This window comes from Orussus abietinus, unplaced genomic scaffold, assembly GCF_000612105.2.
Source record: "Orussus abietinus isolate OABI.00-Male unplaced genomic scaffold, Oabi_2.0 scaffold284, whole genome shotgun sequence".
Classification (NCBI taxonomy): Eukaryota; Metazoa; Arthropoda; class Insecta; order Hymenoptera; family Orussidae; genus Orussus; species Orussus abietinus.
Genome location: NW_019394533.1, coordinates 24,613 through 50,262, shown reverse-complemented (window position 1 = coordinate 50,262; position 25,650 = coordinate 24,613). Strand labels below are relative to the sequence as shown.

General features: G+C 39.3%; 1 protein-coding gene across 10 annotated transcripts in view; it reads left to right on the top strand.

The window, feature by feature from the left end:
- Positions 1 to 13,507, top strand: part of LOC105696013 (trinucleotide repeat-containing gene 6C protein) — an 84,024-nt gene extending 70,517 nt beyond the window's left edge. For all 10 annotated transcript variants that reach the window (XM_023432650.1, XM_023432652.1, XM_023432651.1 and 7 more), the window contains one exon: positions 1,203 to 13,507. In XM_023432650.1, the coding sequence (XP_023288418.1) occupies positions 1,203 to 1,544 (342 nt within the window). In that variant the 3' untranslated portion in view covers positions 1,545 to 13,507. The remainder of the gene's footprint in view (positions 1 to 1,202) is intronic.
- The last annotated feature ends 12,143 nt before the right edge of the window (positions 13,508 to 25,650 follow it).

Here is a 25,650-nt window from a genome sequence, read left to right as displayed (position 1 = left end):
GCCGTTTTCGTACAATAATTATAAATAAATTGAAGGAAAACTCCAGAAATCCCCTGGATTCATGGTTTCTGAGGCCCTAATCGACTGCAGAGGGACACCCTGCGCCATCTGTGATTTCCATGTCATCTAAATTTTCATTCCGAAACCTCGCGTTACCATTGTTTTATCCTCGAAGTGCATAATACACATTTTTTGCTTTTATCTCGTCCAAATGCGAATTGCGGTATTAGATAGAACTGTCTGAAACTTTGAGACAAGACTCGTGAGCTTCTAGGAGCTATCCTGACCCTTTCAAAATTTGGATTTTTGAAACAAATTTTTTAACTTAGCCCAGACCAGGACCAAAATGGCGTCGAGTTCTCATATTTCGATCAATATACAATTATCGAAGGCTTTGACATGAGAAACGAAAGGATCAGAATAATTTTACGACAATTTAGAATACTCTGGTAATCGATAAACTCACATTTAGACGAGATAAAGGCAAAAAAGCGTATTATGCGCTTCAAGGTTAAAACACTGGTAACGCGAAGTCTGGGACTGATAATTTAATTAAAATGGAAATCACAGATGGCGCCGGGTGTCCCTCTGCAGTCAATTAGAGCCTCAGAAACCATAAATCCAGGGTATTTCTGGAGTTTTTCTTCTATTTATTTATAATTATTGTACGAAAACGACAGATGGAGTATGCCAATTAGTACAATACCCAATACAATTCGCCACGACTGTCAATATAAAAAGGAACATCGACAACGTAGGTATTTAGAAGAACCTGTTTTACCGACGTCGACCAAGTTCCTCGACGTGTTTCACTTCATCTTAATAGTGCATCAATATAATCGTTTAAATACGATTAAGTATTACAATAAGAGGGGAATGTTATTTATGACATCGCAGTTGGTTTCGCCAGTAATTCTTCGACGCGTTTCACTTCATCTTGATAGTGCATCAATATAATCATTTAAAAATGATTAAGTCTTACAATAAGAGGGGAATGTTATTTATGACATCGCAGTTGGTTTCGCCAGTAATTCCTCGACGCGTTTCACTTCATCCTGATAGTGCATTAATATAATCATTTAAAAATGATTAAGTCTTACGATAAGAGGGGAATGTTATTTATGACATCGCAGTTGGTTTCGCCAGTAATTCCTCGACGATAATTAGACGGCTCCAAACTGAACAATCGTTTTCCTTCTCAGGCCCAAGGAGCGTTGAACAACTGCGTGTTGGGCAACACAACAATCTTCGCAGAATCTCCAGCCGACAGCGAAGTACACACGCTGTTGCAGCAGCTGAGCCACGGCGGCCAGCAGCAAACAGCAGGCTCCGGAGGTAGCGGTTGGAGCCTAAGACCTACCAATAAAACGGGTCCTCTTCCAGATACCTGGGGTGGTACCACCAGCCAGCTGTGGGGTGCACCCCCCACGACCAACTCCCTCTGGGGCAGCGCCGGTATCGACACCAGCGATCAGCAACGGGCTACTCCCAGCTCCCTCAACTCGTACTTGCCCGGAGACCTCCTGGGAGGTGAGTCGATGTAGAGGTCGAGTCCCTTCGTTGGAGTATCACGGATCCCCGGGATGGAGAAAGGTAGCGCGTTCGCCCCTCCCTCTAACGCCGACCCGTGGAGCCACAACACTACTATGCCCGACGCAGGGAGAGGAAGCACTTTCCGGGGCCAGGGAATGGCCCTCTACTAGTAATCCTAGTTTCACAGAGCCGAAAGTCGCTCTCCCCGTTTCGAGAGCTTAATGTACATGTATGTGCTAAAGAGCGCGAGCAATTACCCATCAGTTGGGAGCTGGAAGGCCGAACAATTCAAAGAGTCTCCACAAATCGTCAATTACGATGCGCATTAGGGACGTAATAGCTGAAACCAGTTACTTAACAGAGGATGTAGGCTACATGTGGTGAACACAGTAAAGGACGAAGGAAGAGTGCGAGACAGAGATGGAGAGAGAAAGAGAGAAAAGTACAAGATGCGCGTCCTAATGTGTTGTAAACGTACTTGAGCGGAACATTTAACTCTACCGATTTCTTTACCGATTGAAAGAATTTATTTTTATCTGCAGTAACTTCTTAGCTTTTATGCACTGGAAGAAATGATTGAGTCCGTAGGAGATTTCCTGGCAGTTGTAGCGAAACATGACGAGCGGAATAGTTTCGGTAGAATGACATTTTATCATATATTCCTTGAGACATCGAAATCGTCTTCGACTTTTCACATACCAGAATATACGTTTTCTCCCTGGCGTTGTAAAAAGAGGAATACGAGTTTAGAAACGATTAAAAAAGGGTTAAATCGGTAAAGTCTTAAAAATATAGTATAAGAAAATAATACAATGCAAAGTAAAAATCAAATGTGAAGAAATCGAGTCGTTTTCCTATAAGATTACGTAGGACTGAATTAGTTGTAAATTGCTTATTTAATGTGAATTAGATTTTATTAGAATTATACCAGCGACTCGGGGTAATGATCTTCAACATCGATGAGACGTTGAAGTCGTTTAATCAAGGATGCTCGTGACGGCTGATTACATTCGGCCTGTGTGTACTTAGACAAATCGATACTTTGTTTCTCTTTTTTGTTATTAATATTGAAGCATTTACGGATAACAGATTATTTTATTCCGCGTCATTTTAATATCTTCAATTTGCACAGCGCGCGAGTGACGAACGCGTAGGTGCAATTAAAAATGTAGAAAATGATAAAATTCCATATTGAGTCCAAGATTATCCAAAAATAGCGAATCTATAAGAAGATAGTAGTTAAGACTGCTTTCATTTGTATTGCATCCCTTCCAGAACTATATCAACATTGAGCAAAGCACTCGCTCATGCGTCCAAAGTGAAAAGAATACTCCAGATGGCAATGACGTTTGTCTCAGCTTTAGCTAGTTCCTCTCTCTCTCTCTCTCTTTCTCTCTTTCTCTCTGTCTCTCTCTCTCCCCCCTCTTTCTTCGTTCCCGATAAACGATCGTCATCTGATGCATTCGGCACACGGATCTTTAGATGCTCTCGTAAGACGCTCCGTGAAACGTCAATTACGACACACACACAGACACAGACACACATACACTAGGGACGTAATCGTTAGAGCGAATAATATGCGAGAGAAACCTCAAAATAGAGATCGATTAAATTCTCGATGGGAGAGAAAGAGGGAGACTCGTGAGAAAAGTAAAGCCGCATTCGCGCGAAGAGTGCAGGTTTTCATTGGAGCCTGTCATATCTCTGCGGCCCTAAGGATAGTTTACGAGGGCGTTATCAGCTTCGCCGTGCTCGGTGGAATTCGTACGGCTCGAACCAAGGCTTTTTGACTGTCCGATAACGCGCGCGTTGTTGGCTAACGTGGATTCGGACCTCGCCGACCGCCTTACGCTTCCACCGCAGCCCACCGTGGCGCTGCGAACCGAGACCCGTCGAGGGACGTAAGCGCCGTCTCGACGAGTGTTCCATTCTTCGCTGGACAGTTTAAAGACTGCAGCGAGTATCAAACTTAGACTGTACCATTCTAATCAAAAGAAAAAGAAACCTTAAAAGAAGCATTGGCGTCGCCGCCCGCCGCGCGGTCGTTCCGATAAGAGGATATGGCGCGTATGGGCCGGCCGGGCAGCGGCGCAACGATACCAAATGTTATCGCAATAACGTAAATTTTATTGTATATTAAATCTAAATGCCACCTGTCGTGCCAATGTCCAGTGTGTCTCTGTAACATTTATTAATCTAGAGTTTTATCGATATGCCAGAACGGGAGGGGGAGGCGACGGGAGGGCGGCAGGCTGTTAGGAGAGGAAAATACTGAATAGGAGTAGGCGAGTATTCCAAGTTTCGGAAGAGGATCCGGTAACGTCGGTAAATCCATTTAGAGAGGGATAGATGTCCAGGGACTCTACCAATGGACGGCTTAATTGCTTCGCTTCTGGAGCTAGGTCTACAGTCTAGGCTCATCTGACACGATTTGTCGGATTTCCGGAAGTGCCCCCGTATGTTGTCGGATTGTCGATGGCTCGATTCAGGTTTGCGATGTTACCGGGTCCTCGGTCTGATCTCGTCTGCGGTTTGGGAGGACTAGCATGCTTCTTTTCGCGAGAGCGTCGACTCGAAGAGTGAAGACGTTGGAGGTAGAAATCAACAAAGCATTGTTTAAGATAATATTTTGTTCAATAAGTAACCGAACAAAATATTGTGGTGGGCTTCTGTTGGCTCGGATCAGGAGGATGCTCTGTGGGTTTAGAAACGTTTCCGTTAGTCCATACAAGGGGAAGGGTTTGTGATTTCTTTACGTGGTATAACGATTCAAAGGTTTTTTCATTTTTTCCCCACATTTTGCATTTATTGTTAGTACATTTTGTGATGTAAGCTACTCTGTACCCTTGTTTTGTGAGTACAGGTGGAAAATCAGTTGCAATTTAGCTGTCCGAAATAAGGGATATGAGTCTGTTAATTGATCTTAAAATTGATATTTTGTTTGTGCTCTTTTTGCGATGACGTACGTTTATATCTTTTCCGAAATGTATAATGAACCTGTGTTTCTCGGTAGCTTTTATTTATGATTCACTGTTGACACTAATACACGGATACACAGGAGACGTTACCAAAAATTCAATGTGTAAAGAGATTCATCACGCATTAAGGTAGACATTAGCGGAAAATAATATGAAAAAAGAAGTTTTAAAGATACCATATCGAGAAGAAAAACAGTTGTAGTAGTATCAGTCTGAAAGTTTACTATTTCATGTACTTTCGTTACACGCACACGGTTCAGTATTATAGAAACAAGATGGCGTACACTTTTTGCTCCTGCCTTTTATAAAATGACATTTAGTGCCCATCCATAAAGGTGAATTTCAAGTTTTTCTTTTTTTCCTCTCTTTTAATAGATACTAGAAACGCGATGTCGGTCGAGAGGTAACACTCGGAATGGAATAAGAGTTGAATATCAATTTTTAGAACGATGAAACAATTGATCCGGTGATATCTCAGACCCTTCCCCTTGAAGAGGGATTGTTTTCTAAATCAATCGGTCCAACGTGATCGGGATCTAACTTGGACACTGAATCAGCGACGGCGATTATCGCAATTGGACCTAAATTTTCGAGCCTTGTCGGCCAATTGTAGAAATAGCGCGATATCGATCAAGACGGTCGTCACCTAACGCATCGACCCGATAAGATGACGCTTCTTGACTTCTTCATTTATACCGTTGCTAATTCTTCACTCGTGATGTACAAGAGCGCCAGTGAACCCGTGCGATAAATGGCGATCGATCGACCATGTAATATACCGTACGCCTCGCGTTTAGTATGATTTAGATGACACTGGGATTAGTGGGGTTGGAAGAGCTCCCCGCTAATCATTTGAGCTTCGAGATATCGGTTCGGGGTATCGTCAGAACACGGTTTTGAATCGAATTTACTAGTACTCCTAACGTCGAAGGTACCTGATGGAATGAAAAACCAAATGACGACGCTAAGAGCCGCAAACAAATGGAAAGGAACTCGCGAGATTGACTATCGTCGATTCGGCGTGGGTTTTCTATTTCGACGCTTCGTTCGATGTTTCCGATGGAAGGCAACGCCGAAGGAAAGATACTCATATCGATAGCGGGTTGTTCTTTACTCCCGGTAAAGGGAAACGAGGGAGATAAAAGAGAAAAACATTCAGGAGTCAGTTTTAGGTCTTCGTATTTTCCCTTGCGATAGTTGGTCTCGCGGGTGGCGCCGGAAGTGTCTAGAATCTTTTCGGCTCTCTCAAGGCGAAGCGTCGCGAAGAGCAGCAATTTGAAAAGTCCAACGATTCTTTCCGCTTTCTACCAGTCGATTCACGGAGAAGAAGCGCAAATACACTCAGAAGCGATCGGGAAGGAGATGAAACCGCCAACATATTAAACGTATCGAGCTATAACGGGAGAGGTACATAATAGGATACGTGAACCTTAACTTAGTTGTATTACGGATCTAATTTAAGATAATTAATCATTGTAAGCGTAGCGACAGGGAGATGACCGACCGACGCCGACGATAAATACGGTACCTGAGATTGCGATGTGTACGAGATGATACCGAATAGCCCTCTTAGCTTTATCGAGGTATTCGAGATATTGGGTCCCGATAATATCTACCTAGATCATCCAGACGTCAGACTATAGAATGCTGACTGAAAGACTTTGGTAGCGGGTACCCACTCTCTCTTTTTCTCTACTGGCCCAGGTACCCGATTGCACTGTTATCCGAATGGTCTACGTATTATCAGTCAGTGAAACCGTTTAACTCATTCGATGCCAGGAAAATATAGAGGCAGTCTTGGTACAATGGCGGACATGAGTGCCTCCCCTGCAGATACGGCATCGCCTGTGCAGGACGGGAGGGCATTGATGTCTCCCAGTGCACGTACGCTTACTACGAGATTTCTCGTAGCTGGCAGCGAATGGGCTAAGCGATATTTCATTTTTGAAGATTACGGGGATGAATGGATAACCGGATAATCGAGCGACAGAATGCTGGGTACACCTTACCCAACTATTTAAAACTCAAGTATTACCCGCAAAATCTGAGGTAAAGCTCTTATCCTAAACTTAGATGCTACCCGAATATTACGTGCGTGAGTATGAGGAAAAAGATGTTCTTACCCAAATCATTGCGCATCCGGGGAGCATGTTTATAAATATACCTCATGTTACTCAGTTTCGACTTACGGGAAACACATGAATGTCGTGGACTTTTTGGATACGGTCGGATATGTATGGGAATAGTAAGACGTTTATCAATTCTATAACTATTGGGTAGGACGTTCTGTGAATATCATTGGCTATTGATATCCTTTAACAATATGTTTACCGAAGTGGAAACTTTTCTTTTCTCTATTTTTTTTTTTAAATGATTATCAACTCTCGTGGTGTTGTATACGAAAATAATGCCGACTGAAGGCAACTATTGCCAAATAAAGAGGAAACTATATCAGTGAGGTCACGCACGTAGAAGGATAGGGTAAATGCAGGTTTAGTTAAATATAGAATTCGTCACAGGCTTGGAAATTGCAAACTTTACTTTTGTATTCTATTAAAATACAGCCCTTTAGTTGCACGAGAGATCAGCCACTATGTTCGATTCACTTACCGTCGATATCCTGGATAAAATGAACCGTTCTTTTCACATTTGTACATTTCGTCTCTGCATTGTGTTGCTGTATAAAAGCGAGACCACGAGACTTTCGAAAAATCAGTCATATTTTTATGATCGCACATTTAAAACAATATATCCCACTTTTGGTGATCGCGCGTTTAATTCGAATTACTTATGCGCTTATCATAGGCCACATTGTGACCTCCAGTAAGACAAAAAGTTGAATTTTGAGAAGCAACGTTCTCCGATAACTTGAGAAACGCAATAAAGCTGCAGTTTTCAGCTAACGACGATATTATTGCGAGTAATCTCTTTTCTATAGCGCTGTCATACATCAATAGTAGCGTGGATCCAATTGACACATTACTTTTCTTTTTGCCTATCAGTTAACCTCTTTATCGAATCATTCTGGTACGTCTAATTGGATTGTCAGTTGCTATTGCATTAAAATGATCATAACGTCCACAACAAAGCCCTTTTTTCTCATTAATGCACCTAGGCAATAATGGACGCATCGTTTTCTCAAGTACCAACTTTGATCCATTGATCTATCCTTCTACGTATGTCTTACTTCGTCCGTGATATTGGTGTTTGCCGATAGCGGTGCCATTCCTTAAACGGTAATCAGCTCTATCCTCCGTCGTTGATAAGGTCTATCCAGGAATTCTCTGAAAATGCAACAAGTTCCGAGAATTTCATCAGCCTCCATCACTTACACTCAGTATTGGAAGCGTCTCCAAATGAGTCTCAGGTCTTCGTCTTTTCAACTTCCAACCCAGAATCTTTCTTTCCCCCTTTTGTCAAGTATTCAAGTACGTCGCAATCATCGGCAGTGATAAGTTAAGTCAATGAACGGTTCCCGATAATAAAATCAAGAATTAGACGAGCCATCGTGCCCGATGACACTATCAACGACGAGAGCTACCAGAACTATTATACCACCATTAAGGACACCCGTTATCAGCAATAGCGTTTTACTAATGTATTTATCAGGAGAATAAGTGTAGGGTAAGGGGTTTGGAGACATACCCGATACGCATAGGGCAAGTTACGATAACGGACCGACAGACCGACACGATTTCGAAAGTGACGACCAATGATGCACGCGATTCGGAGAGTAAGACGAATCCTTCCGCGGATTTGGCGGGAAGACATTTGTTGTGATAATAATATTGAATTTAGACATTTAGGTCTCTGACGATTAATGCTTTATCGATGTATTCCGCCTGGTGAGATACTAGGAGGGGAGGGGGGTAAATATAATTAATTAGAAAGTTATATGACGTCGACGTTGGCGTTGTTTGGCTTTGGGTTAAGAGTCGAGTGGAGGAGCGCGACAATGAATTTTTGATGTAAACACATCTCTCTCGACCGCAGCAGATGAGGGCTGCTGATCAATTGACTATCGATTATCATTGATTATCACACCTGTACATTGCGTATTGAGTCATATTGAGTATATCGCGAGTGCGGCGCGATCTTCCCCGTATAGGAAGTAACATCCTTTGCAGACCTTATCGTTAAGTACACCGGTTCGCGTGCATGTGCGTAACGCACGTCCAACAGGAAGAATATATATATATATATGTATGTATACGTATACATGTATATATAAATATATATATACACAAAATACCATACACACCTACATTACGCATGCACCGACGTGTGCACATACACACGCATACATACGCCGGTAAGGGATTCTCAAAGAGACATTTGAACATATATATGTACAGGCATATATACCTACGCGCATAAATACACGTAGTAGAGGGATAAGTAAATGAAACTATACGATTTTTAATATTAATATATTTATTACGAATTACTAGCCTATATCTTCATATTATGATTTCACGCGTATTATCGAATAATACGGCCCCACTAGAGGATATATTGTCCATTATTGAATGTTGTGAAAATATATGCGGGTAGCTTGTGCATGCTCTGTATGTAACAAACGAATAACAAAACAAGAGATATATATATATATAGGTATATATATATATAATACATACGCACAGATGTGTACACGGGCGTTGCTCGCTAAGATATCGCAGGATTGACTCGTAGTTTCTCGTTGACTCGGAGTTGACCTAAAGATAGAGGGAAAGAAAAGAAAAGGAAGAAAAAAGATAACTAAACAAAGTGATGAACAGTATAAATTGGTGACTGTGATTATAATATTCGATAGTAACATTCGACTCGGGTAGTTAATCTGTTAAAAGTAATATAAATACTAAAATAATTGAGAGGTAACGCTGTTGATTTGTGAAGGACTGATTTGCTGAAAGTACCAATTCCCATATGCAAGACGCGTACGAAGGAGTACTTACGTACAACCGAGGGTGCAGGGAAATTGATAAAATCCTAAAGGTCTCCAAGAATCTCCACAGAGCTCTTTACGCTGTTATTATTTTCATCCGCTAATATAATATACAGGAAATGTGGCAAACGGAACAAAAGTCAAGAACTGTGATTATTACTTTCGAGTAATACTTGGTTCGGGTAGTCTTGTACGACAATTATACCAGAAATACCAAAAAAAAGAAAATAAAGGAAATGGTTCGAGAGTCATTTTATTACGATTTTAGTACGATGGATTTGTAACGATTGTAGATGCTTACGTCTAATGTATAATACACAAAACTGAGTCTTGCACTACTCGCGACAAAATGGAGTCCTATATTCTTTAAGGTCTCAGTACAATTCAGTACAACAGTTTCCTACTGCCAGGGACAATAATGATTCCTCTTGTCCTTGTAATTCGATCCTATCCTCTGGATGGAGGAGAGGGTAAAAACTCGAAAATAAACGAAAAAACGAACATTGTGGCAATCCTGAGAAGTCTGTGCGAATATGCCCGCTCCCATCGCAACATAAAACACACACACACACACACCACACCACACCATACACACACACATAAGGAGAATCGTGGTAATTTTTTAGGAACTTAAGGGAGATAAAAACATACACCTGCAATGTGATATTCTCGTGTCTTGTCTGACGAGAGACGTTGTTCTAATATTATATAGTTGGCGTTTGTCTTTTCGCGTAGGTTTAAGGGACTATTAAGCGAAAGAAGAAACTGAGAGTGAGCGAGAGTGACTAGCGTATGTGTGTGTATATGCGAAAGAGAGGGGAAAACGAGCAAATATTATAAAAGACAAAAATTGAGAAAATCCAAAAAAAAACAAAAAAAACAGTGAACCACGGTGTGTTGCGTGCCTGGTAGATGAACTAAGAGAGAGAGAGGAGGTTAGCCTTTAGAGGTTAGGGAACACACTATTGTTGCGACTCAGAAGAGGTGCTTCTTCCGGCTTTCCGATCCTGTAATTTCGCACATAGAATCTTCTCCCTTTCCGTCGATCCCGTTTCTTTTTGATTCCTATTTTCCTTTGGTGCAGGTCAGAGTAGGTCTCTTGGACCAGAGGTGGGAACTGTCGATAGATTTTAGTCCTTAGGGTCCGACTACACATGCCATCTTAGATAGTAAGTATTCTCATTTATATATTGTATTATATGCTCCGTATTGGTTATAGCTGTTGTCATTGTGGCCGTCGCACATCGTCGTCATTGTTACAAACACGCGCGCGTGCGCACCCATCGCTGTTACTTATATTTACATATTTGTGTTTGTATAAGGTATTCTCAGTTTTCGGCGCCATTACCCTAGGCCGAGTTCGTCCACTTCCTCGCTTAGACGCTAGAGGCGCTAATGTCGATCTTCGCCCTGCCGGGCTCTACCCTAGCGCCGTTCCCGCGGAGTGACCTGAACCTTTTCTCCAGATTTTATTTATCCGTTGTTCTTAGGGAGTTCCTTCCCCCTATGATAGATCTCTATCGGTTGGGTTGTCCACGCGAATGTTGGTCAGGATTAACTGCGCAAGGCTACGCAAGATCTCCATGCGAGTTCTCCAGGGAAAGAATAGACGAAACCATGTCGAAATACGTACAACTGTCTTTTATTAAGCAGCCCTCGAGTTTTAAATTTTTAACCGCTGAACTGTGTAAGAAAGGCCTGAAATTTCATATAAAACGGCATGATTCAGGGAACGTCTCGAAGAATTCGTTTACCTTAAGAGAGCATGCTTTGAAGCGTTTGCCCTTACTTAATCTTTTATCCTTGATCCTCGAGTTTAACTTTTGCGCAGGCTGGAAATCGAAGGTTAGAAAATTGGAAAGGTATTTTAGAACGGGACATCTTACTTTCGTTCGGAGTCACTCGTATCCTTTGTCAGTTTCTTCGCGGAATCCTTCCCGTAAACAATGCGTTTACGAAATCGCCCTATAACCTTACCATGTCCGGGCAGTGTAATTCGTAATCGAGTGATTAACTCGTGATTCATAAGGTCATGGAATTAGCTATGCGAGTTCGTTTGCTTCCTCGGTTTTCCGCTAGGAGCGTTACCGTCGTTAACGACTGTTTGACATTAGCCGCACTCGTACGGAGGAACCTAAGCTTTTCTAGGGATTTATCCTCTCGCGCATATTCTACGTCTATTTTATTTTAAGAATTCCATTTTCAGTCCTTTCACTTTGCCTTAGACTCGTCCATTTCGGCGGAGATAATCGTTTCTTCAGTGCTTCGTAAATTGCACCCGTTGCTAGATACGGCTTTAAGGTGGTAACATTTAAGATCTCAAATTCCTCTTAATTATATCCTGTCCTTGGAGTTTCGGACGATTCATGATTTGACAAGCCGGTGATCTATGACATTTCCTCGTAAGCCAGAGATTAATATATTTGTACTTAAATGAAACCATTGTTACTTGCAGGGCGCTACGGTAACATGCGTTAAGACGTTTCCGTTTAGATACAAATGTGACAAACGCAAGAAATGCCTTCCTTCTCTGATACGGGGTAATTACCGGTTTCCGGTTTCTCCAAAATCAACTCACCTAGTCGAAATAGCTCCTTTTTCCTGCGCGAAGGTAGCGTTCGGTTTTCTCCTTAGTGGATTTAGGCTCTCCTAGTCTGGGGAAATTTTGTTACTATTCCTTTATTTCGGATTAATAGATCTGTACGAAAAATCGGAGATTTCCATGTGAATCCTAATGGGGCCATATTACTGAGATTCGGAAAAAGAGAAAGAAAGAAAGAAAAAAGAAAAAAAATATGTTGATTGCAGCTTTTATACCTCTCGAAAAGTGTTTCAACTCGATATTTCGTATGCTTGGATTCTAGTCTTTGCGATCCTAAGCCTTATTTATTGCAAGATCTTTTACAGACACGCAACTGTAAAATTCCCCGCGCAATAATCATTCCGACTAATGCGTTCCCATTGAAGAATCGAGATCTAAAGAATTCGGGATAACGCTTTATCTCGTGCTTATCTTTCTGGACACTCTCGGTAACAAAGGCTAAGAAACGGGCAATCGCACTTGGCATTCAAGATGGCTCCCTCTTGTCCCTTTTCTCCACGTTTCGGTTTCGGTAAGGTACTCTAAGGTAATGTGTTCCCCCTTGCGGTTCGGAGATATGATTTTAAAAATGAATCTAAGGTAGGAAGCATATAGTAATACCAGAGAAGGAATGATTTAAGCAATTGACGTTAACTAGCCAACTCCCCCTTCGTTCGCTTAAACGTATTCTTAAGAAGTAGTTACCGAACACTGAGAATAAATTGAGATTAAATTAAGAGCGGCAAACGTCTAAGGAACCTAGTTACTATTTGCCAAAAATATCTATTTAATAATTCTGTCCTGGCGTAGGTATTGGAACGACGATTTACTGCGTATATACAGTTTCGTTATTTAAATATTATTTAACGTGGCTCATGCGGAATTCCAAAAGCGACGATAGGACCAAGTTCCGTAGAACCGCTCGAATGAAAAAGAAAATGGCTGACACCAGCCAGATACGTCCGCCGCAGCATTTCCGTTCGCGTCGCAGCTTTTACCTCGAGCCGACAAACGTATACCGTAATTGTATTCTAAATCGCGATAATCGATCGTGGCAGATTAACGATATCGTTTATAGATCATCATCGTCCTCCTAATATTCCTAGGACTTTCGAATGTTGCTGCGTATTCTGTATTTTTTTAGTACCTTCCAGTCAAGGGAGCACAATTAGAAAGCTTGGAAAGGAAACAAAAAAAAATCAACATATTTTTCTACAACACGCGACACCTTTATTTGTACATTTAATTGTAAATTGCCACCTTTTTTTTTTATGTTTGTTTATATTTACCCGCGAAAGTTAAATAATTTAAGGAAATTTATTCTGTATTTTAAAGAAACTGAAGACGGATTGTACTCGTAAATGTGGTGACAGGGCTTTGATCGGTACCACGAGTTAACTGTAAATCGTGGACACAATAAGTGACTTGTTTTTCTGGTTTTCTAATAAATAAATATACCACTTTAATACAGGTTGTCAGTCGACTTAATCGGATTCATCGTGGACGATCCGATATATCTTCGTACGAGCGAACGTACTGCAGCGTCCTTGTACATAAACCATTATGTGTAGCTCATCTTAATTACACTAACGATTAGTCAACAATTGCTGTCTCTCGTAACCCTAGAGTCTATTGCGTTAACGATCGTTCATCCACCTCGACATCTTACGGATGAACCGAACCCTCAATACGTACTGATGCCTTGTAGTTATTACTAGACCTAAAAGATATTAAGCTTCTGTAGGGTAATTGTTCCATCCATTCCTTTCATACTCCGAGTTCTTGAGGCCCATCTTGTTCAGACCGTTCTTTGTCGCTCGAGAGAAGATCGATTTAATGGTTCTCGGAGAATCGATGGTGTGCCGAAAATCCCCACGTTGAACACGTGGATGAAAGAAAAGCACCTTCGGTTGCATCGTGGACCTGACGTCATCAGCGCTTTCGGGACTTGGACTTGAACTGGACGTAATGTTTATATTCATCTATCCTTAGATACTTATGTCTAAATATTCATTATATCTGGTCTTTCCTGCATGGGGAATTAATCGAACGTATTAACTAAGTGACGAAGTGATATTTCAGATTTCCAACGATCATTACGAAAGAGATACAGAAAATTCCGACATGACGCATCGACTGACATTTGGCGTAAATCCTTAAATGTGTGGATTGCGTTTCTAGAGGTAGACGAAAGAAGGATTATTTACTATTGCAGTCAATTGGTATTTCCGATAATACCGATTAACTGTTGTACCACTGTTAAGAGTTCTTTCGTCACAGGATGATATTACTGTACCGTTCATAGATAATGTACCTGTAATCGCACCGAACGGAATGTTAATTTCATTGGTAAAAATTATATTAGCGATGCCTATTCCAGTGATTGGTGATTGCTGATAAACGCAGCATGATTTCCGTGCAAGTAGGCTGCAACGATTGTTCGATTTCATCCAATGGCCGTCAATAGATCAACGACGATGTCGATTGGGCCAGAACTCGAAATTGTACACGATCCAGTACATCAATTAACCTATGTTATCATTTTGCCCACCTTGGCGACGATTTCCTTACTTAGATGTAGAAACAACGGACTATCAAAAGTTTTTTCAACGGCCATTGTCGCAAGAATGCCCATGAAATTGTAACTATTTAGTTAATAACGCTTAAACCATTAACTTAAGATGTTTTCATGGGGAACCCTTTTACGTGACGTAGTTCCGGATTACTAGTTCTCCCGAAGATTTTCGGGAGACTATCTGCAAAGTCTACAGACCTTTTGGTCAACCGAGCGCCACGAATAGCGACCTAAAGTTCAAGAAACGGCGCCTTTAAGGACGAATCATGAGGTCCGTCCGGTTGTTGTGCATTGCTTGGGCTGACGAAGACAGTCCAGTTCCCATTGGTCCCTGTAAACGTATTTCAGTCAGAAGTTGTATATTTCATACTAACGCGGAAGACGACAAACCGATCTACTTTTAAATCTAGTGATTATGGATGTTCGAAACGGTCACCTCCGCCATGACGTTCCGATGTTCAATACCACAACACTAACGAAAAGAAAAAAAAAAGAATTTTTAAAAGGCAGACTAACAAGTCTCTTGGTCGTTCTCTGTGGTTCCGAACTTCTAATTTTGGCCCGGTGTTGACCCTTCCTAAGAGCATCGGTTTCTTCTCCCTCGCCGTGTACCCTGGGAGACATCGATGCCCTCCCAACCTGCACAGGCGATGCCGCATCTGCAGGGGAGGCATTCATGTCCGCCATGGTACAGCCTTCCGCCTAGACGATGCCACAAAGTATTTTTCTAATAGTATTCCATTAAATCGGCGACATGGAAATTTGAAGGCCGTGATGCATCTCAGGTTCTGCGAATAGTTAAACGGCAGAGTGTGTCGGTAACCGTATTTTATTTCGCCCTTCCTCTCTAGTTTCTTGGTGATATGGTTTCGTAGGTGCGATTTCGTATTAACGATACTGTCTTTTAATCCTTGAAATACATTTAATCACTTACACCTTATGTAACCAGCCGCGGCAGTCTCTAAAAACAAAGAACATAGAATTACGTATACCTTGAATGTTAAAAGAAGCGAAAAGATTAGTATACTTTTGATTCAACCGATGGGTGGGAATCGGTATTTAAGAATGTGTGATTGGGAAGGGGAATGGGAGAAACGTTAATCAATGTTATTATACATTTGTGGTAATAAATAGCTTAACTTATAAACCTAGTATTACAGATTTCACCCTCTGCAAACTAACGGTGAAGAGTGAACACATTCGATTACTCGAACATTTTATGTTAGTCGATAAGTCACTATTTGTGGATATTTATTTCTAGTGCAATAAGAGTAACCCGCGCGCATTACGGCGGGTTTCGATTTCTAAGAATATGTGGCGGATAATCATTATTGTTATTACCATCACTATTATTATTATTACTATTATCATCATCGTCGAACATGTAACTTCTTCGGATGAAGTTGTGCACGTACACGTATGCATGAGCGCGTCCTCTTACGTGTACCAAATACGCTTTTTCGTATTCTAAGTTTCTTATTTAGAAATACATTCGCTGATTAGAGGTCCTTCGGTCGTGGCTGAAACATATGACTTTATTTAAATTCACTTACACGGATATATGAGACAGTTCTGGAAATCATCCTTCTGTAAAACTTTTAGGGCGTACTTGATGATTCGGTTTGGTTGAATAATCACGTATCAGTGCTCTTTACAGTTGCGATAAAAGTGATAAGTCACGTGCGTCTGGGACCATCGACAGGATTGGATGATTTGAAATTCTCTGAAAACTTCGAAAGAGAGAGAGAGAGGGAAAATGAAAGCGACAATGAATTTTCGAGAGAAATCCGTATATTCCGTTATGGGTTTCGATACCACGTTGCAATTGCTCAAGAAGTTTTCATTTGCTTCTTTAAGGTGAAGTGAAATCCCCTTGAAATGAGTCGATTCGAATACAACACTTTTTTTTAAGGGTATAGACCAAACTGTCCAAAACTTTAACACATCTCTCCTGATCATCTAAAAATTGTCCTGACACATTCAAAATTTTGATTTTTACTTTTTAATTTTTTAACTCAGCCCAGACCAGAATCAAAATGGCGTCGAGCTCTCATATTTCGATCGATATACAATTATCGAAGGCTCTGATATGTACCCATAATTATGAAAGTGGTCTAAGTCATATATTTTTCGTTTCGAAATTACATTGAATTAATTTCCTTTGAAATAATATGGCGTGAAATAACTGATAAACTCATTTTTTTTTAATTTTGACAGACCACTTTTATAATTATGGGCACATATGAGAATCGAAAAGGTCAGGACAATTTTACGACAATTTAAAACACTCTGGTAGTCGATAAACTCGCATTTGAACGGGATAAAGACAAAAAAAGTGTTGTATGAGCTTGTATGCTAAAACGATGGTAATACGAGGTCTCGGAGTGAAAATTTAATTGACCTGAAAATCACAGATGGCGCAGAGTGTCCCTCTGCAGTCAATTAGGGACCTAGAAAGCATGAATCCAGAGGATTTCTGGAGTTTTACTTCGATTTCTTTATAATTACTGTACGAAAATGACAGGTGGAGTATGCCATTTGATACAATACCCAATATAATTCGATACAGCTGTCAATATAAAAACGAACGTCGGCAACGTAGGCATTTAGAAAAATCTTCTTTATCGACGTTGATCAAGTTCTTCGACGTGTTTCACTTCACCTTAACGAATATATACGGAAAAGAAAAAGGAAGTGCGAACGTTTGGAGTTGGGGTCGATACAACAATAAGTAGCGAAGCTGGATCGAAGTCTAGATACAGGATAAGTCTGTTAATCAACTTGAAGCGAGGTGTCAAATCTAATGTTTACCTTTCTTCGCGTGTCTCCCTGAATTTACCAATATTGTGCCAACGCTTTTAATTATTAACTTTGTAATTCCGGATTTTATGGATGAACTTATTGTAATTTTGGACTGTACACGGATTGCGTTTCCCTTGTAATGTTTTCCGTGTAAAGCTGAAGTAAACATGCGGATACTGTGCAATTAATATGACGTATATAAAGATTAGTTTAGCCAACCAAATTAGAAGAACTACCTTCGGAGCGGTAACTTATCAAAAGTGAAGAAACGAAACCGATAATACTCACCTTCTGATGACAAGTGCAACGCATTGAATTTCAGGAGATTTCATTGAACTGAAAAAGTGTAGGAAATGATAATCACACGATGTGAAATCTCTTCTAAGGGAGGAATGGATGCAACGTAATGTTACGTATTAAAATTAATTAAATAAGATCGACCATTAAATCGAGATGGTCAGTAAATTAAATTGCCGGAAAGATTATGATTCTCGAGGGAAAAAAAAGAAAAATAATAAGTGAACAAATTGCCTTACTTTCGGTGTTCTGTTTGGTGTCACTCCTATTACGTCAGCGAAACGTGGAGAAATCGACACGAAATTAAGTCTAAGAAGGTGCTACCGATCATTGTACCTCAATGAATGATTAGAAAAGAATCTCGAAACTGTAATGTCACAGTTTATGTGCTTTCTTATCCGTTCAGAGATATTGTCAGTTACCGGAGAAATGGAGGACGATGCTGAAGCGTTTTCTGAATTCATGACACTTATATTAAAATAAGCGCGCGGTAAAACCTTGATCAATGCCCCAACTTAATTAGTGCTACAACTCTCGTACTATTACGGTCTATGGCATAACATATTTTATGTAACGTAAGCATGGTTTACACGCTTTTTCGCGACTATCTTTGGTATTTTAAGTTAGTCTTTCTGCGACGGTGAACGCGTTTACACGAACGGTGGGAGGCAATACAGAAAAGAGCTTTAAGGTGAAGTGAAACCCTCTTCGAATCAGTCGATTCGGATACAACACTTTTTTTTGTAAGGGTACTGGACCAAACTGTCCGAAACTTTGACACAGGAAGTGATCATTTAAGAATTCTCCTGACACATTCAAAATTTGGACTTTTGGAAAACATTTTATAACTCAGCCCAGACCAGAACCAAAATGGCGTCGTGCTCTCGTATTTCGATCAATCTACGATTATCGAAGGCTTTGATATAAGAAACGAAAGGATCAGGCTAATTTTACGACAATTTAGAACACTCTGGTAATCGATAAACTCGCATTTGAACGAAATAAAGGCAAAAAAAGTATTGTATGCGCTTCTATGCTAAAACGGTGGTAATACGAGGTCTCGGAGTGAAAATTTAATTGACCTGGAAATCACAGATGGCGTAGGATGTCGCTCGCATCGATAAACTCGCATTTAAACGAAATAAAGGCAAAAAAAGTGTTGTTTGCGCTCGCATTTGAACGAAATAAAGGCAAAAAAAAGTGTTGTTTGCGCTTGTATGCCAAAACGGTGGTAATACGAGGTCTCGGAGTGAAAATTTAATTGACCTGGAAATCACAGATGGCGCAGGGTGTCGCTCGCATCAATAAACTCGCATTTGAACGAAATAAAGGCAAAAAAAGTGTTGATTGCGTTTGTATGCTAAAACGGTGGTATTACGAGGTCTCGGAGTGAAAATTTAATTGACCTGGACATCACAGATGGCGCAGGGTGTCGCTCGCATTGATAAACTCGCATTTGAACGAAATAAAGGCAAAAAAAGTATTGTATGCGCTTCGATGCTAAAACGGTGGTATTACGAGGTCTCGGAGTGAAAATTTAATTGACCTGGACATCACAGATGGCGCAGGGTGTCGCTGATAAACTCGCATTTGAACGAAATAAAGGCAAAAAAAGTATTGTATGCGCTTCGATGCTAAAACGGTGATATTACGAGGTCTCGGAGTGAAAATTGAATTGACCTGGAAATCACAGATGGCGCAGGGTGTCCCTCTGCAGTCAAGTGGAACGGATGAATGAATCCAGAGGATTTCTGGAGTTTTACTTCGATTTCTTTATAATTATTGTACGAAAACGACAGGTGGACTGTGCCATTTGGTGCAATACCCAATATAATTCGACACAGCTGTCAATATAAAAATGAACGTCGGCAACGTAGGTATTTAGAAAAATCCTCTTTATCCACTTCGATCAAGTTCCTCGACGTGTTTCACTTCACCTTAAAAGATCCTAGGAGAAAAAAGTGCCCCCTATTTGTAATCCGCGCATGCGCATAAAGGCACGTAAAGCATGCTTGTTTCTCATAAAGTAATGTCTACACCATGAAGGCAAGATCTTTTATGCTTCGCGTGTTTGCAGTATTAGTCGGAAACTCGCATTCGCATCACGTTGGGCGTAAAAATATCCATCTTGCCTCCTCGGTACAGAATGTACTAAGAAAATGTCTGAAACGTACAAATAAATTACGTTAATGACACAAAATGGGGTATGCGATAGACTGACAATAATAACAGGTCGAGTTCCCTGGGATTTTCAATTTTTCTTCACTTCACCTCCTCGAAGATGATGGCTTTCGTTATCAGTCAGAAGTACCTAAAAAAAACAGTTACGCTATTAACACTACTAATGTTTTCCGTGTCCTTAAAAGTTTCGAATTTAATACGCATCGTTATATTGTAAGCAGGCTGTGAATTTTCCAAATGTGTCATCATGCTGTGCCCTATCAGATAGCGCTATGGCGTTTGTTAAGAGGTTTCGATTGGAATTCACGCATAATGGGGAAGAAGAAATGAAACACTTGTCAACGAGCCTTTAAAAGCATCTTCAAATCTTGTTATTATAATTCACAATTTAAAGGTTCTCTATGTATTAACGTTGTCGTCCATATTTCGAATAGTGATCATCCCTTGACGAGCTTTCGTAATTTTTGGTAACAATTCGACATTTCTGTGTAAAACACGTTCTTAGATCCGCATGCAGACAATCTATTGATAAATATCCCGACTCTGGGTAACTTATAAATAGATAACGCCTGACCCTTTAGTGAAAAATCTTTAAACAGTCTTCACAGGAACAGAATGTTCGTATAAATTGTTAATTATAGGCAGGTACGTTTCTTCTAATTATCGTCAATGGCAGGAAATATTTCTATATACATGGCGTTCTTAAACGTCCAGGTGTTGCGTCCAACTTCATTATGGAGGCTATTATCATTACAATGCGGAATGACATGCGTTTAACTGATTATTCTGGAAATTGAATTTGCATAGCGAACTTAAACGAACACGCAAAAAAGGCTTATAGAGATTTGAATTCCAATCCTGGTAAAACAGGATCTTTTACGGTACGCCTAGTGTAAATATTTATAACTCGTTTTGTTATATAAATAATAATATTTTAAAGCTTAACACTGGACCGCGGACGCTTTGTTAGGCAGGAGTGTTTATAATTTAATCATTTCGCCATGGCGGTGTCGAATAACGATTATCGAATATGACAGCGCTATTATAATCGCCATCGTCGACTAGTGTCGAATAATAATTATGCAACGTGGCGATGTAATTATAATACCCATCGTTCGTCTCGATTCGACGAAATCACGAGATGCTCTGTAGTTACTCCACTGTTCAAATTAATTGCATTACAAAATATAACTTTCCAAGCAAATAAATAAAAAGGGATTTATATAAGGGCAATATTTATTTTAAAATTAGACTTTGTCATTACTTTAAACCTTGTATTTAATATTTTCAATAAAATGGATGATAGTGAATAATATATCAAATATATTTCAAACAAAGAACTTGATTGTATAATTGTGTATGTTATGCCATGAAGTGGTGCTGGTATCTACAGGTCGTCGCATGGATGTCGGGTATAGCCGATGTTAGTGTCTACAGGTTGCCACGTGGCGCTAGCGTCGACACAGGTAGTACTCGTACACGTTCGGCTATAGTCGACGTTAGGAGCGAAAGGGCTGAAAGTATGTATGAATAACTTTGGCCTTAAGGTGAAAACGTAAGGAAACACGTCGAGGAACTTGGTCGATGTCGATAAAGAAGATTTTTCGAAATGTCTACGTTGCCGACGTTTGTTTTTATATTGACAGCTGGGTCGAATTATATTGGGTATTGTACCAAATGGTATACTCCACCTGTCGTTTTCGTACAGTAATTATAAAGAAATCGAATTAAAACTCGAGAAATCCTCTGGATTCGTGCTTTTTGGAGCCCCAATTGACTGTAGAGGGACACCATGCGCCATCTGTGATTTTCATGTCAACTAAATTTTCACTTCGAAACCTCGTGTTACCATCGTTTTGGCATACAAGCGCAAACAACACTTTTTTGCCTTTATTCCGTTTAAATGCGAGTTTATCGATTACCAGAGTGTTCTAAATTCTTGTAAAATTGTCCTGACCCTTTCGATTCTCATATCAGAGCCTTCGATGATTGTATATCGATCGAAATATGAGCCCATGATTATGAGTGGTCTAAGTCAAAATTAAAAAAAAATGAGTTTATCAGTTATTTCACCCCATATTATTTTAAACTAAATTAATTCAATGTCATTTTTTCGATATTGTCAAAAATGAACCATTAGATAGTGATTGTAATTTAAATATTATATGGAATTCATTTAGTGTTAATTATGAGTGGTATAAGTCAAAAATTTAAAGAAATGATATAAACATAACCTTAAAATGGCACGTGGCCCTCCTTGGCGCGTTTTTGAACTACAGAATAAGCCAACAAATGACAATTAAACAATAACAGAAACGACAATACTTTTCGGTCTACCTAACAATATATGGAATTCATTTAGTTCTATTTTGAAAGTGCATTAATGCAGTTGGGCTCTTCCGAACTAATTATTGGCGGAAAAATAATGTATATATTTTTACCATTATGTCAACAGATAGCGGTTCAGTTACCTAACTTACGTTAATAATAACGTACTTATTATGTGAATACGTTAATTATTATTCAGATATGATGTGATTTGCAAATATTATACGACCACGTAATACTTCTTTAGATGATTCTAAATTCCACGTTTTGAATCTTTCACCTAAAAGAGGAAGACCAAAAATATACGGAAATATTAAATTACTTCCATTATACATCACCACTAGACCAGTAACGATAGAAAAACAAAGATATTATGTGTTTATTACCATACATCCCTCCAATTTTTCAGGAACATTTTAAGAATCTTAAAAACTCATAACGATAAAAGCCTAAAATGATAAAAATGGATTACTTTTTAAAAATAATTATTAAAGGTTCATGAATTATTTCATTAAAATTATTGTTTCTAATATAACTCGTAGTTTTTTATTGCTTTAAGTCATTCATAGGACATTCAGTTAATTTTGAAAATGGTCCAAGTCAATTCACACTTTAAAAACGACATTTTGGTATGAAATTCACACAAAATTTAATATTCATAATAAATTTCCATTAATCAAGAGTAATAAAATTCTAAATTAAAATGTTGTATTTTTTAATTTATTCAAGTGCAATGCATTAAATATCTCGAAACCAGAAATATATGACTTAGACCACTTTCATAATTATGGGCATATATGAGAGCCTTCGATAATTGTATATCGATCGAAATATGAGAGCTCGACGCCATTTTGATTCTGGTCTGGGCTGTTAAAAAATTTTTTTGAAAAACCCAAATTTTCAGTGTGTCAGGACAATTCTTGGATGATCAGGAGTGATGTGTCAAAGTTTCGGACAGTTTGGTCCAATACCCTTAAAAAAAAGTGTTGTATTCAAATCGACTGATCTGAAGGGTGTTTCACTTCACCTTAACTTTTAGAATTTCAAGCTTTTACGTTGCGCGTACGCACAGGAGAGCTTTCCTCTTTTACACGTACTATAAATAACTGGATTTTCACGGGAGATGTAGAAAGAAAAGAGAAAGAATAAAGGTAATACTTTCGTTGCTGCTAATTCGAAGCCAAAAGTAAACGTAAAATGCCTATGAGGGATCAATGTAACTGGAGAATATCAATACGAACATATTTTTAGATTATATTCTAACCCTGAGAAATGGAGAAGGAACGTCAAAGACCGAGGTTTCTATTCTATTTTATCACTACTGTTAGCATTTTATACATATACATAAGTTGTCGTCCACCGTCTTTGCGCTACCTTTAAATTCGGAGCATTGCCATATATATCTAATAGAAATAAAGATTGTCGGCTAGGGGACGTGGAAGATCGAGAAAAGGAAAGAGAACGTCAAAGAAACAAAACCTTCCCTAGTAGCATAGAATAATTTCTAAATATTTCTTTGTAATCTCTGCTAAATATCTCAAGCGACAGATTTTTTAAGATTTCTTGTGGATTTCATTCGAAGATATCTGAAATATTTGTCGAAAATTTCAATGACACATTTAGTTTCAATAATTTATAAACATATATAGAGATTATATTTTTTAATTTATGAACATGTAATAAAAATTGATTTTTTTCTTCACGACCATTATCGGACACTTCATTTGGTATGAAAAAACACGAGAAATTATTTTAATATTTTCGTTCCGCCATTTCATTATGGGAGCAAAACGTGTGATTTTGATTTTAAATATTTTTAAAACGTTTGTAATGTATTCGGCAGATAATATTTAAAAAATACTTGTATTAAAATAAAACGAAATGTTTTGTATATCTGGTAGAAAAATATTATGAAAACACATGGAGGTAATATTATATAAATATTATAGGGATAATATTCTAAAGTAAACGTTTTGCAAATATTTCAAATGTCTGATAAATATTTACAAAATGTACGATATTCGTTAAATATATAGAAAATATAGGACAAATAATTTGTGCTACTAGGGTTCAGTCAGGTCTCTTATTTCGAACTTAATTGCGCGTCAGTGTGCATAAAAGATGAAAAACAGTGCATCCAACTTGGTTATGACGTGCATTCTGTCCCACACTCATTGTAATCAGGGAGGACTTTTCCTTGATAAGCAAAGTTACTATTTCATTATACTCTTGGACGATTCCAACAACGCCATTGGGGAGAGATTCACTTCCCCATGGACCTATTCAGGCTCAGAGCATGGGACACAGTTGTTGGACATGGTGGCTGGTGACAACCCTTCACATCGGACACAGTTTGTGGCAAGTATCGCTTTTGGGATTCTACGAATATTTATGCTTCCACTTGGGTTATTCACGTTTACAGGGACGGCATATCACTAAACCTTGACATAAGCGTGTATATTTTCAAGATTTCAAGGACGAAATCTGCCATGAACTGTGAATCCAGTATCTTTATATTGATCTTTAATTCCTTGCCTTGCGATTTAAATTCCAATATCGCGTGCCATAAACAAGAAAAATATCGGTCATACATCGGGCCATTTCACAGTTTGGCTGAACGTTCAAAGTCTCACGCGTCTCTCATACGTTTTGTTCATGTTTACAAGGACGGCATACCACTTACCTTGATATAAGCATGTATATTTTCAAGATTTCAAGGACGAAATCTGCCATGAACTGTGAATCCAGTATCTTTATATTGATCTTTAATCCCTTGCCTTGCGATTTAAATTCAAATATCGCGTGCCATAAACAAGAAAAATGTCGGTCATATATCGGACTATTTCATGGTTTGGCTGAACGTTCAAAGTCTCACGCGTCTCTCATACGTTTTGTTCATGTTTACAAGGACGGCATACCACTTACCTTGATATAAGCGCGTATATTTTTAGGATTTCAAAGACGAAATCTGCCATGAACTGTGAATCCAGTATCTTTATATTGATCTTTAATCCCTTGCCTTGCGATTTAAATTCCAATATAGCGTGCCATAAACAAGAAAAATGTCGGTCATACATCGGGCCATTTCACAGTTTGGCTGAACGTTCAAAGTCTCACACGTCTCTCATACGTTTTGTTCACGTTTGGCCCGATTGACATACCACGTCTCTCACACGTTTTGTTCACGTTTATAAGAACGACATATTACTAAATCTTAACATAAGCGCGAATATTTTTAGGATTCCAAAGACGAAATCTGCCATGAACTGTGAGTCCAGTATCTTTATACTGTTCTTGAACCCCTTGCCTTACAATTTAAATGCCAATAGCGCGTGCCATAAACAAGAAAAATGTCGGTCATACATAGGTCCATTCCACGGTTTGACTGAACGTTCAAAGTCTCACATGTCTCTTATACGTTTTGTTCACG